This window comes from Aquarana catesbeiana, linkage group LG03 (assembly GCF_042186555.1).
Source record: "Aquarana catesbeiana isolate 2022-GZ linkage group LG03, ASM4218655v1, whole genome shotgun sequence".
In the NCBI taxonomy this organism is placed as follows: domain Eukaryota; kingdom Metazoa; phylum Chordata; class Amphibia; order Anura; family Ranidae; genus Aquarana; species Aquarana catesbeiana.
This window is the reverse complement of record NC_133326.1, coordinates 244,794,196-244,807,451: the sequence shown is the minus strand read 5'-3', so window position 1 is coordinate 244,807,451 and position 13,256 is coordinate 244,794,196. Positions and strand designations below refer to the sequence as shown.

The window sequence follows — 13,256 nt, the reverse complement described above, 5'->3', positions numbered from 1 at the left end:
GCACTACATTAACTTGTAGCTTTAGCTGAACACTGTGCGGAGGTCGCACTACACTAACTTGTAGTTTTAGCTGAACACTGTGAGGAGGAAGCACTACACTAACTTGTAGCTTTAGCTGAACACTGTGCGGAGGTCACACTACACTAACTTGTAGTTTTAGCTGAACACTGTGAGGAGGATGCACTACATTAACTTGTAGCTTTAGCTGAACACTGTGCAGAGGTCGCACTACACTAACTTGTAGTTTTAGCTGAACATTGTGAGGAGGAAGCACTACACTAACTTGTAACTTTAGCTGAACACCGTGCAAAGGTCGTACTACACTAACTTGTAGTTTTATCTGAACACTGTGAGGAGGACGCACTACACTAACTTGTAGTTTTAGCTGAACACTGTGAGGTGGACGCACTACACTAACTTGTAGTTTTAGCTGAACACTGTGAGGAGGACGCACTACACTAACTTGTAGCTTTAGCTGAACACTGTGCAGAGGTCGCACTACACTAACTTGTAGTTTTAGCTGAACACTGTGAGGAGGACGCACTACAGTAACTTGTAGGTTTAGCTGAACACTGTGCAGAGGTCACACTACACTAACTTGTAGTTTTAGCTGAACACTGTGAGGAGGACGCACTACACTAACTTGTAGCTTTAGCTGAACACTGTGCAGAGGTCGCACTACACTAACTTGTAGTTTTAGCTGAACACTGTGAGGAGGACACACTACACTAACTTGTAGCTTTAGCTGAACACTGTGCAAAGGTCGCACTACACTAACTTGTAGTTTTAGCTGAACACTGTGAGGAGGACGCACTACATTAACTTGTAGCTTTAGCTGAACACTGTGCAGAGGTCGCACTACACTAACTTGTAGTTTTAGCTGAACACTGTGAGGAGGACGCACTACACTAACTTGTAGCTTTAGCTGAACACTGTGCAAAGGTTGCACTACACTAACTTGTAGTTTTAGCTGAACACTGTAAGGAGGACACACTACATTAACTTGTAGCTTTAGCTGAACACTGTGCAGAGGTCGCACTACACTAACTTGTAGTTTTAGCTGAACACTGTGAGGAGGACGCACTACATTAACTTGTAGCTTTAGGTAAACTCTGTGCAGAGGTCGCACTACACTAACTTGTAGTTTTAGCTGAACACTGTGAGAAGGACGCACTACACTAACTTGTAGCTTTAGCTGAACACTGTGCAGAGGTCGCACTACACTAACTTGTAGTTTTAGCCGAACACTGTGAGGAGGACGCACTACACTAACTTGTAGTTTTAGCTGAACACTGTTCAGAGGAAGCACTACACTAACTTGTAGTTTTAGCTGAACACTGTGAGGTGGACGCACTACACTAACTTGTAGCTTTAGCTGAACACTGTGCAGAGGTCGCACTCCACTAACTTGTAGTTTTAGCTGAACACTATGAGGAGGACGCACTACACTAACTTGTAGCTTTAGCTGAACACTGTGCAGAGGTCGCACTACACTAACTTGTAGTTTTAGCTGAACACTGTGAAGAGGACGCACTACACTAACTTGTAGCTTTAGCTGAACACTGTGCAGAGGTCGCACTACACTAACTTGTAGTTTTAGCTGAACACTGTGAGGAGGACGCACTACACTAACTTGTAGCTTTAGCAGAACACTGTGCAGAGGTCGCACTACACTAACTTGTAGTTTTAGCTGAACACTGTGAGGAGGACGCACTACACTAACTTGTAGCTTTAGCTGAACACTGTGCAGAGGTCGCACTACACTAACTTGTAGTTTTAGCTGAACACTGTGAGGAGGACGCACTACAGTAACTTGTAGGGTTAGCTGAACACTGTGCAGAGGTCACACTACACTAACTTGTAGTTTTAGCTGAACACTGTGAGGAGGACGCACTACACTAACTTGTAGCTTTAGCTGAACACTGTGCAGAGGTCGCACTACACTAACTTGTAGTTTTAGCTGAACACTGTGAGGAGGACACACTACACTAACTTGTAGCTTTAGCTGAACACTGTGCAAAGGTCGCACTACACTAACTTGTAGTTTTAGCTGAACACTGTGAGGAGGACGCACTACATTAACTTGTAGCTTTAGCTGAACACTGTGCAGAGGTCGCACTACACTAACTTGTAGTTTTAGCTGAACACTGTGAGGAGGACGCACTACACTAACTTGTAGCTTTAGCTGAACACTGTGCAAAGGTCGCACTACACTAACTTGTAGTTTTAGCTGAACACTGTAAGGAGGACACACTACATTAACTTGTAGCTTTAGCTGAACACTGTGCAGAGGTCGCACTACACTAACTTGTAGTTTTAGCTGAACACTGTGAGGAGGACGCACTACATTAACTTGTAGCTTTAGGTAAACTCTGTGCAGAGGTCGCACTACACTAACTTGTAGTTTTAGCTGAACACTGTGAGGAGGACGCACTACACTAACTTGTAGCTTTAGCTGAACACTGTGCAGAGGTCGCACTACACTAACTTGTAGTTTTAGCCGAACACTGTGAGGAGGACGCACTACACTAACTTGTAGTTTTAGCTGAACACTGTTCAGAGGAAGCACTACACTAACTTGTAGTTTTAGCTGAACACTGTGAGGTGGACGCACTACACTAACTTGTAGCTTTAGCTGAACACTGTGCAGAGGTCGCACTACACTAACTTGTAGTTTTAGCTGAACACTATGAGGAGGACGCACTACACTAACTTGTAGCTTTAGCTGAACACTGTGCAGAGGTCGCACTACACTAACTTGTAGTTTTAGCTGAACACTGTGAGGAGGACGCACTGCACTAACTTGTAGCTTTAGCTGAACACTGTGCAGAGGTCTCACTACACTAACTTGTAGTTTTAGCTGAACACTGTGAAGAGGACGCACTACACTAACTTGTAGCTTTAGCTGAACACTGTGCAGAGGTCGCACTACACTAACTTGTAGTTTTAGCTGAACACTGTGAGGAGGACGCACTACACTAACTTGTAGCTTTAGCAGAACACTGTGCAGAGGTTGCACTACACTAACTTGTAGTTTTAGCTGAACACTGTGAGGAGGACGCACTACACTAACTTGTAGTTTTAGCTGAACACTGTTCAGCGGACGCACTACACTAACTTGTAGTTTTAGCTAAACACTGTGAGGAGGATGCACTACACTAACTTGTAGTTTTAGCTGAACACTGTGAGGAGGACGCACTACACTAACTTGTAGTTTTAGCTGAACACTGTGAGGAGGATGCACTACACTAACTTGTAGCTTTAGCTGAACACTGTGCAGGGGTCGCACTACACTAACTTGTAGTTTTAGCTGAACACTGTGAGGAGGACGCACTACACTAACTTGTAGCTTTAGGTAAACACTGTGCAGAGGTCGCACTACACTAACTTGTAGTTTTAGCTGAACACTGTGAGGAGGACGCACTACACTAACTTGTAGCTTTAGCTGAACACTGTGCAGAGGTCGCACTACACTAACTTGTAGTTTTAGCTGAACACTGTGAGGAGGACGCACTACACTAACTTGTAGTTTTAGCTGAACACTGTTCAGAGGAAGCACTACACTAACTTGTAGTTTTAGCTGAACACTGTGAGGACGCACTACACTAACTTGTAGCTTTAGGTAAACACTATGCAGAGGTCGCACTACACTAACTTGTACTTTTAGCTGAACACTGTGAGGAGGACGCACTACACTAACTTGTAGCTTTAGCTGAACACTGTGCAGAGGTCGCACTACACTAACTTGTAGTTTTAGCTGAACACTGTGAGGAGGACGCACTACACTAACTTGTAGCTTTAGGTAAACACTGTGCAGAGGTCGCACTACACTAACTTGTAGTTTTAGCTGAACACTGTGAGGAGGATGCACTACACTAACTTGTAGCTTTAGCTGAACACTGTGCAGAGGTCGCACTACACTAACTTGTAGTTTTAGCTGAACACTGTGAGGAGGACGCACTACACTAACTTGTAGCTTTAGGTAAACACTGTGCAGAGGTCGCACTACACTGACTTGTAGTTTTAGCTGAACACTGTGAGGAGGACGCACTACACTAACTTGTAGCTTTAGGTAAACACTGTGCAGAGGTCGCACTACACTGACTTGTAGTTTTAGCTGAACACTGTGAGGAGGATGCACTACACTAACTTGTAGCTTTAGCTGAACACTGTGCAGAGATCGCAGTACACTAACTTGTAGATTTAGCTGAACACTGTGAGGAGGACGCACTACACTAACTTGTAGCTTTAGCAGAACACTGTGCAGAGGTCGCACTACACTAACTTGTAGTTTTAGCTGAACACTGTGAGGAGGACGCACTACACTAACTTGTAGTTTTAGCTGAACACTGTGAGGAGGACGCACTACACTTGTAGTTTTAGCTGAACACTGTGAGGAGGACGCACTACACTAACTTGTAGTTTTAGCTGAACACTGTTCAGAGGACACACTACACCAACTTGTAGTTTTAGCTGAACACTGTGAGGAGGACGCACTACACTAACTTGTAGTTTTAGCTGAACACTGTGAGGAGGACGCACTACACTAACTTGTAGCTTTAGCTGAACACTGTGCAGAGGTCGCACTACACTAACTTGTAGTTTTAGCTGAACACTGTGAGGAGGACGCACTACACTAACTTGTAGCTTTAGCTGAACACTGTGCAGAGGTCGCACTACACTAACTTGTAGTTTTAGCTGAACACTGTGAGGAGGACGCACTACATTAACTTGTAGTTTTAGCTGAACACTGTGAGGAGGACACACTACACTAACTTGTAGTTTTAGCTGAACACTATGAGGAGGACGCACTACACTAACTTGTAGTTTTAGCTGAACACTGTGAGGAGGACGCACTACATTAACTTGTAGTTTTAGCTGAACACTGTGAGGAGGACGCACTACACTAACTTGTAGCTTTAGCTGAACACTGTGAGGAGGACGCACTACACTAACTTGTAGTTTTAGCTGAACACTGTGAGGAGGACGCACTACATTAACTTGTAGCTTTAGCTGAACACTGTGCAGAGGTCGCACTACACTAACTTGTAGTTTTAGCTGAACACTGTGAGGAGGACGCACTACACTAACTTGTCGCTTTAGCTGAACACTGTGCAGAGGTGGCACTACACTAACTTGTAGTTTTAGCTGAACACTGTGAGGAGGACGCACTACACTAACTTGTAGCTTTAGCTGAACACTGTGCAGAGGTCTCACTACACTAACTTGTAGTTTTAGCTGAACACTGTGAGGAGGACGCACTACACTAACTTGTAGCTTTAGCTGAACACTGTGAGGAGGACGCACTACCCTAACTTGTAGCTTTAGCTGAACACTGTGCAGAGGTCACACTAAACTAACTTGTAGCTTTAACTGAACACTGTGAGGAGGACGCACTACACTAACACTAAATAGTCTAGCTGCCTGACTGTGGTACTAATAGGATCAAAAGAACACCAGCAATTTTCTTCAGGTAGCTGTAAATACTGTAACAAGACAAGCCTGCCTGTCAGCAGGAAGATAACAGGAATGGATCTAGCTAAACTGAATACAGTGTGTATATATATATATATATACACAACACCTGGGATGCATATATATATATACACAATACACTGTAAGTGCAGCTAACTCACTGACTGCCCTGCCTAATCTAACTAACTCAAATGAAATGACACTGTCTCTCTGTCTATCTAAGCATGCTGGAACACACTACACAGGGCCGCCGTGCAGGTGGCCTTATATAGTGTGGGACGTGTTCTAAACCCCCTGAGCCATAATTGGCCAAAGCCACCCTGGCTTTAGCCAATTACAGCTCTCTCTACTGACGGTGCTGTGATTGGCCAAGCATGCGGGTCATGGTGCATACTTAGCCAACCATCAGCCAGTAATGAATTATGGACCGTGACGCGCCACACGAATTCGGCGCGAACGGCCCATAACATTCGCAATTCGGGGAATGATCGAACAGCCGATGTTCGAGTCGAACATGGGTTCGACTCGAACGCGAAGCTCATCCCTACTTGTTACTGTTTTCCACACATCATTCATCTTGAAGAATGCATTTGCTTTAGTTCCTTATATCATCATTGGGACTTGCTGACATATAATGCCACTCATCAATTGTGTCATTGTGCATTTTGTATTTTTTTTTGTTCACTTTTGTCACATTTTTATTATGCAATGTTTATATTTTTCAGTATATTAGTATAGAGCGTAGCTCCCTTTTTTAATATGTCATTCTCTGTGTATATCTCACATTTGAGCTGCGGCTTAGTTTAAGGGTTTAGGTATACAGAGCAGTTTTCTTCTTTTACACGCGGGTAGAGGCGAGCCGATCAGCTGCTCTCTTGACAGGAGGTGTCTGCGCTGATAATCAGCGTATTGATTATCAGTTGAGACCCATTGAGGATGCCCACTGGAGACCACCAGGGATACCCACAGGAGACCACCAGGATTGCCCACTGGAGACCACCAGGGATTCCCACTGAAGACCATCAGGTGAGCCCACCAGGGATTCCAATCAGTACCCATTAGGATGGCACTCTGTGCCCATCAGCGATTGCCTGTCAGTGCCCCTTGATCAGTGCTGCCTATCAGGGCTGCCTATAAGTGCCCACCAGTGCCACCTATGAGTGTCCATCAGTGCCACCTATCAGTGCCTATCAGTGGCCATCAGTGACACCCATAAGTACCAATTAGTGCTGCATATCAGTGCTACCTATCAGTGCCCATCAGTGCTGCTTATTAGTGCTGCCTATCAGTGCCCATCAGTGCTGCATATAAGTGCATCATCATCATCAGTGCCCATCAGTGCCACCTCATCAGTGCCAATCAGTAATGCCCCATCAGTGCCCGTCAGTACAGCCTCATCAGTGCTCATCAGTGACAGAGAAAAAATACTTATTTACAAAGTTTTGTAACAGAAACGTAAAAAAACTTTTTTTTTTTAATTTTTGGTCTTTTTTTATTTGTAGCGCAAAGAATAAAAATCCCAGTGGTGATCAAATACCTCCAAAAGAAAGCTCTATTTGTGGGAAAAAAATGATAAAATTTTTGTTTTGGTACAGTGTTGCATGACTGCGCAATTGTCATTCAAAATGCGACAGCGCTGAAAGCTGAAAATTGGATTGGGCAGGGGGGGTGAAAGTGCCTGGTATTGAAGTGGTTTTATTCCAGTACCAAATGATCATATCAAAATAATTGGGTAAGAAATTTACACTACATTGGATTTTTAAATCTTCTATTGCTTAAATCTGCTATAGCTTAGTTTGGCTATGTCTTCCTTTTTTTTATTACATGAATATCCCTTCAAAACTAAATTTAGATTTCAGTCCTGATTATGAGCAATGTAGATAATTTCACCAGTGGTTTCAATGCAGAAAGATAGACAAATCCTGTCCAAATGTGAAAAAGTTATTAATCCACAGAATGCTCTAGGCTATGTGTCATTAGGAGTTGCTATAGCACAACATATTTGCAAGTATAGCTGTTAAGTGAAGGGACACTTTTATAAGAGCTAGAAATTCCATCTCCAACTATATAAAAGAAAAACAAAATTAATATAATTATTATATTGCATGTTTAATAATGTGTGTTACATTAGAAATGTAATCATTTGTACCTGTTGCACTTCATTAGCAGAGTACTGTATTGTTTCATTATGTTGTTCCTCCAGCATCTGCATGTTTAACTCTTCCAAGAATTCATTCCTTTCATCATCAAGCCACCCTTCATCCAGCTGTAAAGAATACATTAGTACATCACATTAGTACTAACACATGGTAATGTGGCGTAGGCACTAATAGAAATGCCTGACCACTTCCTTTCATCATAATGACTCTTTTGAAACACTGCTTTGCACCAAAATAAGACAGATAACATATTCATCTCCACTGCCTTTCATCCCTCACATAAACAATAAGACTCAATTGTTGATAATGTTTGGATCCCATAACACATTGAAAGATATTAAAGTATCAATAAACAGTAGTAAATGTGTAACTGCTCTGTGATCCTGCTAGTGTCAGCTCTACTGCAGGGTAGAAAGTGGTTAGCGACAAAACCACTCATATTCTGTATTCATTTTAATCTTAACATCAAAGCTAAATGTGCTGGAAAATGCTGAAATGATTTCAACTCTAATGCCAGTAAAACAAATTTGGCCTGGAATCAGTGTGTTGTTCTGTTTCTCCCTGAATATCACAAAAAGCTTAGAAATTACACCACCAATGAAAATATTGTAGACCTGCATGGCAGTCATAGGCACAGAGAAATACATGGTTAAATATGTCACAGCCTATTCACACACATATGGGAGCACTGACAGACCTAAGTCCAGAGGACAGAATGATCAGAGATTGAGGCGTGGTATGCCATTTTGGCTTTTACACCCTCATGATCCATGACCCAACCTCAAAAGCCAACCTCTGTCTCTGTCCAAAGAGGTTCATGTTGCAGCTTCAGGACCAGTCTGATGCTTTGTACCTGGGTCCTATGCTTGATTTCTGTTCCACTGTGCAACTGTTTTTGAACCTGCCCTAGGTCTTTTCCAGTCCAGTGTTTAGATTGTGTCCCTTTGCACTTGTTAGTTCTTTGCAAGAAGTGCTGCCAGACACTTCCTCTGAGGTCCATGTCTGGGAAAGCTATTTAACCCTGCTCAGAGTACTTGGGTGTTGCCCACATGAAGACCTCTTTGAAGATCTGTTCTAAGGCTCCTGTACTGGTCATCCCTGCTATATTTCTAAAGCTTGTTTATGATCTCTGCATATTTCTTGACAATCTTTGTTACCTGCCTGCCCTGACTTTCTACCTATTTCTCAACAATCCTTATTATCCATCTGTCCTGACTCTTTGCCTATTTGGCCTTGACTTCACATTTTTAATACCATGCTTTATTTCTGCCTGATACCAGCTGTAGTCACTCCAAATGTAAATGTGGCTTGCAACCCAGGAGTGGTCCACAGCAAAGCCCATCATCCTTAATTTTAAGCTTCCTTATATCGATCAGCCCTCTTTAGGGCCTACATTTGCCTGGCAACACAAAGGGTCCAATACCTATGTGACACTCTAAGGTAACTTAGCAAATGTAATTTTAAAAATGATTCTTGAAAGTATTGGTGCAGCTGCAATATGCTGTAAGTAGAATCTGCAAATTGCTGCCATAAAAAGCCATTGTTAGTCCAAATCCCTTTCTGTATATATATTTAATAATTCAAACTGAACTACTTACCATTTTCATGGAGATAAAAAAAATTTACATTTCTTTGCATCATTTAGAAACTTTGTAGCTATGTGCATTTCAGAAAGACACTGCAAAATTAAACAACTTATCTACTGTACCATGCTAATGGTGCTATCTTGAAACTTACCTTAGATCCCTACCATTGGTAACTAAAAAAAGTTTTGGTTTTGAAAATAAACTGGGTATAGGTTTCTTAATGTATATGTGCAACTTACACATCCAAATGAAAAGGTTAATTGGTCCTGTCCAACTGGCATTCAGCATCCAAGCAATCAGAGGTGTAACTAGAACCTTCAGAGCCCCAGTGCAAGAAACTATGAAGGACCCCCCTGACCTCCAGCCAGGGCCCTTCCCACTGATCCCAGGGGCAGCAGGACTTGGATAGAAGGGGCAGCATATGGAGGAACAAATCCCTTCCATTTTCCTCCTACAGCCACTGAACGCCTATGGGAGGGAGAGGAGGAGAAGCAGGCTTTTAGCGGCTGCAGGAGAAAAATTGAGGGGATTTGTTCCTCTATAAGCCCCCCCATCAAGGTGTACATGGGCAACATGTGCACCATTGCAATTGTGACCCCTGTAGTTACGCCCCTGGGATGAGTGGCAGCGGTGGTGGTGGGATCAGTTGCAGCAGTGGTGGTTGGGTGGGGATAGGATCAGTGGAGGTGGTGGGGGGGTGGGATGAGTGGCAGCAGTGAGGGGGGTGGGAACAGTGGAAAGGGTGGTGGTGGGGGGGATCAGTGGTAGGGGGATTGAATGGGATGAGTGGCAGAGGTGGTGGGGGGAATGGGATCAGTGGCAAGGGTGGTGGTTGGCAGGATGGGATAAGTGGTAGTGGAAGGGGGGGATTGGATGGGATGAGTGGAAGCGTTGGGGGGCATTGGATGAAATGAGTGGCAGTGGTGGTGGGAGGATGGGATCAGTGGTGAGGGTGGTGGTTGGGGGATGGGATGAGTGGTAGTTGAAGGGGGGATTGGATGGGATGAGTGGCAGTGGTGGGGATGGAATGGGATCAGTGGCAAGGATGGTGGTTGCGGGATGGGATCAGTGGCAGCAGTGGTCGTACTGGTGTGGGTGGATCAGTGGCAGTAGTGGTCATGGTGGTGTGGGGGGTGGATCAGTGGCAGCAATGGTTGTGGAGGTGTGGGGGTATCAGTAGCAGTAGGGGTGGTGTGGTGGGGCAAATCAGTGGTGGTAGTGGTGGTAGTGGTTGTGGGGGTATCAGTAACACTAGTGGTGGTGGTGGTGTGGTGGTGGGGAACCAGTGGCAGTAGTGGTGGTGGGGAGGTATCAGTGGCAGTAGTGGTGGTGGGGAGTATCAATGGCAGTAGTGGTGGTGGTGGGGGAATCAGTGGCAGTTGTGGTGGTGGAGGCTATCAGTGGCAGTAGTGGTGGTGGTGGGGGGAATGAATGGCAGTAGTGGTGGTGGGGGGAATCAGTGGTGGGGTATCAGTGGCAATAGTGGTGGTGGGGGGTATCAGTGGCAGTAGTGGTGGTGGTGTGGGGGGGATAAGAGGCAGAAGTTGTGGTGGGGGATATCAGTGGCAGTAGTGGTTGGGAAATCAGTGGCAGTAGTGGTGGTGGGGGGTATCAGTGGCAGTAGTGGTGGTGGGGGGAATCAGTGGCAGTAGTGCTGGTGGGGGGAATCAGTGGCAGTAGTGGTGGTGGGGGGTATCAGTGGCAATAATAGTGGTGGGGGTATCAGTGGCAGTAGTGGTGGTGGGGTGAGAATCAGTGGCAGTAGTGGTGGTGCGGGTGGAGAGGATGGGTGGAGGGGGGCGGGGACGGTGTGCCCGTGAATGACCAGTGAGTGTACTATCTCCCGGGCGGCGGCGGGCCCCCCTACAGTGGTGGAACTTAGGGGCCCAGTTGCAAGTGCAACTGCTGTGACCCTGGAAATTTCACCACTGCAAGCAGTATGCAAAAAATGTATCTGTACGTCAAACATTTTAAACTGCTTACATGTCCCTTATTTAGCAATAAAACATGAAAAAAAAACTATTCGGTTAATAAATATCAGTGTCTACATGCAGTATATGACATAATTATCAATATATCGCTTGTATATAGTTTAACAAAGTGATTAAATTAAACGTTATTGTTTATCACATGATCTGTCTATATTTACTGGCTGCACTGAGATTTATTTTAACAGTATTGATTATTTTATTGACATAAAAAAATTATGCTCATCAAATGCAAGTATTTTAAGATAGATTGTGACCAGAATACAAGTATTTACAATTAGGGATGAGTAAATCAGGAGAACAGCTGATCCATCACATTTTGGACCTCCTGAATGTCTGCATGTGGATCGTGGATCTGTCTGATCTGCAGATAATCATATAATTTAGGTGACTAGGCTTATGTCTTATGAATTCATAATGACTTATGAATTGTAAGATTTTTTTTTTTTAGTCAATACATTTTTATTGAATCTTGAAGGCAAATATAAATTCAAAGAAAACCACCATCGTTGGATGCAAAGGTGGAGATATTTGGAATAAAAAAACATAGTAGTACAGGGTTACAGAGCTGCAAACATGGCAAATGGCCACAGACCACTGCAAAGGCACTTAGTGCACAGCAGTAGTACAAGTGTTGGATAAATGTAAGAAAGCTAGGCAGTAGGGATGAGCCGAACACCCTCCGGTTTGGTTCGCACCAGAACCTGCGAACGGACCGAAAATTCGCACGAACGTTAGAACCCCATTGAAGTCTATGGGTCTCGAACGTTCGAAATCAAAAGTGCTAATTTTAAAGGCTAATTTGCATGGTGTTGTCCTAAAAAGGGTTTGGGGACCCAGGTCCTGCCCCAGGGGACATGTATCAATGCAAAAAAAAGTTTTAAAAACCTCCGTTTTATCGGGAGCAGTGATCTTAATGATGCTTAAAGCGAAAAAAAAGTTAAATATTCCTTTAAATATCGTACCTGGGGGGTGTCTATAGTATGCCTGTAAAGTGGCACGTGTTTCCCGTGCTTAGAACAGTCCCTGCACAAAATGACATTTTTAAAGTAATAAAAGTAATTTAAAACTGCTTAAGACTTTAATGTAATGTCCGGTCCCGGTTATATGGATGAAAATCAGTGAGACAAATGGCATGGGTAACCCCCCCAGTCCATTACCAGGCCCTTTTGGTCTTGTATGGATATTAAGGGGAACCCCGCACCCAAATTAAAAAAAGGAAAGGCGTGGGGCCCCAGGCCCTCTGAACAGCAGTATACAAGTGGTGCAAACAAGACAGGGACTGTAGGTTTGTTGTTAAGTAGAATCTGTTTGTAATTTTGAACTGGTACATTTTTAAAGTGTAGCTCCAGACAAAAAAATTTTTTGCTTTTTGGGAAGGGTTATCACCCCTGTGGCATTTGTTTTGCTGTCTGCGCACCTCTTCAGAAGATTTTACCTCACTTTCTGTCCCAATGACAAATGTTTTTTGACAATTTGGGGTTTTTAGTGAAACAATGATTGGTGATAAAGCATCAGTGGAGAGGAGACACATTTTTCCCATATTAACTCTTACAGGAGAGAATTTCCCTTCCTAGGGGTAGATTTCATCTCACTTCCTGTTGTCTCCTTCCGTTTGCAAGTAGGAGTCGTTTGTAAGTTGGATGTTTGAAAGTAAGGGCCTGCCTTATATACTCTGCAGAAATTGTGGCCTTAGGTGTTGGTGTTGCCACAACACTGTAAGCCCTCACAGTTACTCTTGGTGGGCGCAGGAACGGACTCTGCTGTGAAATATTAGATGAAGAATTGTAATTACATGCCCCTGTTGAACAGGGTCTGAAAAATTGGGCCTTTGGTGGTGGTGGTGCTGGTGCTGGTGCCACAACACTGTAATTCCTCACAGTTACTCTTGGTGGGAGCAGAAACGGGCCCTGCTGTGAAATATTAAATCAAGAATTGTAATTACATGCACCTGTTGAACAGGGGTAGAAAAATTGGGCCTTTGGTGGTGGTGGTGGTGTTGCCACAACAAAAATTGGGCCTTAGGCACTGGTGCCACAACACTGCAA

At 44.0% G+C, this 13,256-nt stretch overlaps 1 protein-coding gene across 2 annotated transcripts in view; it reads right to left on the bottom strand.

The window, feature by feature from the left end:
• Positions 1-13,256, bottom strand: part of PDZRN4 (PDZ domain containing ring finger 4) — a 265,975-nt gene that overhangs the window by 27,896 nt on the left and 224,823 nt on the right. For both annotated transcript variants that reach the window (XM_073619931.1, XM_073619932.1), the window contains one exon: positions 7,625-7,741. In XM_073619931.1, the coding sequence (XP_073476032.1) occupies positions 7,625-7,741 (117 nt within the window). The remainder of the gene's footprint in view (positions 1-7,624; positions 7,742-13,256) is intronic.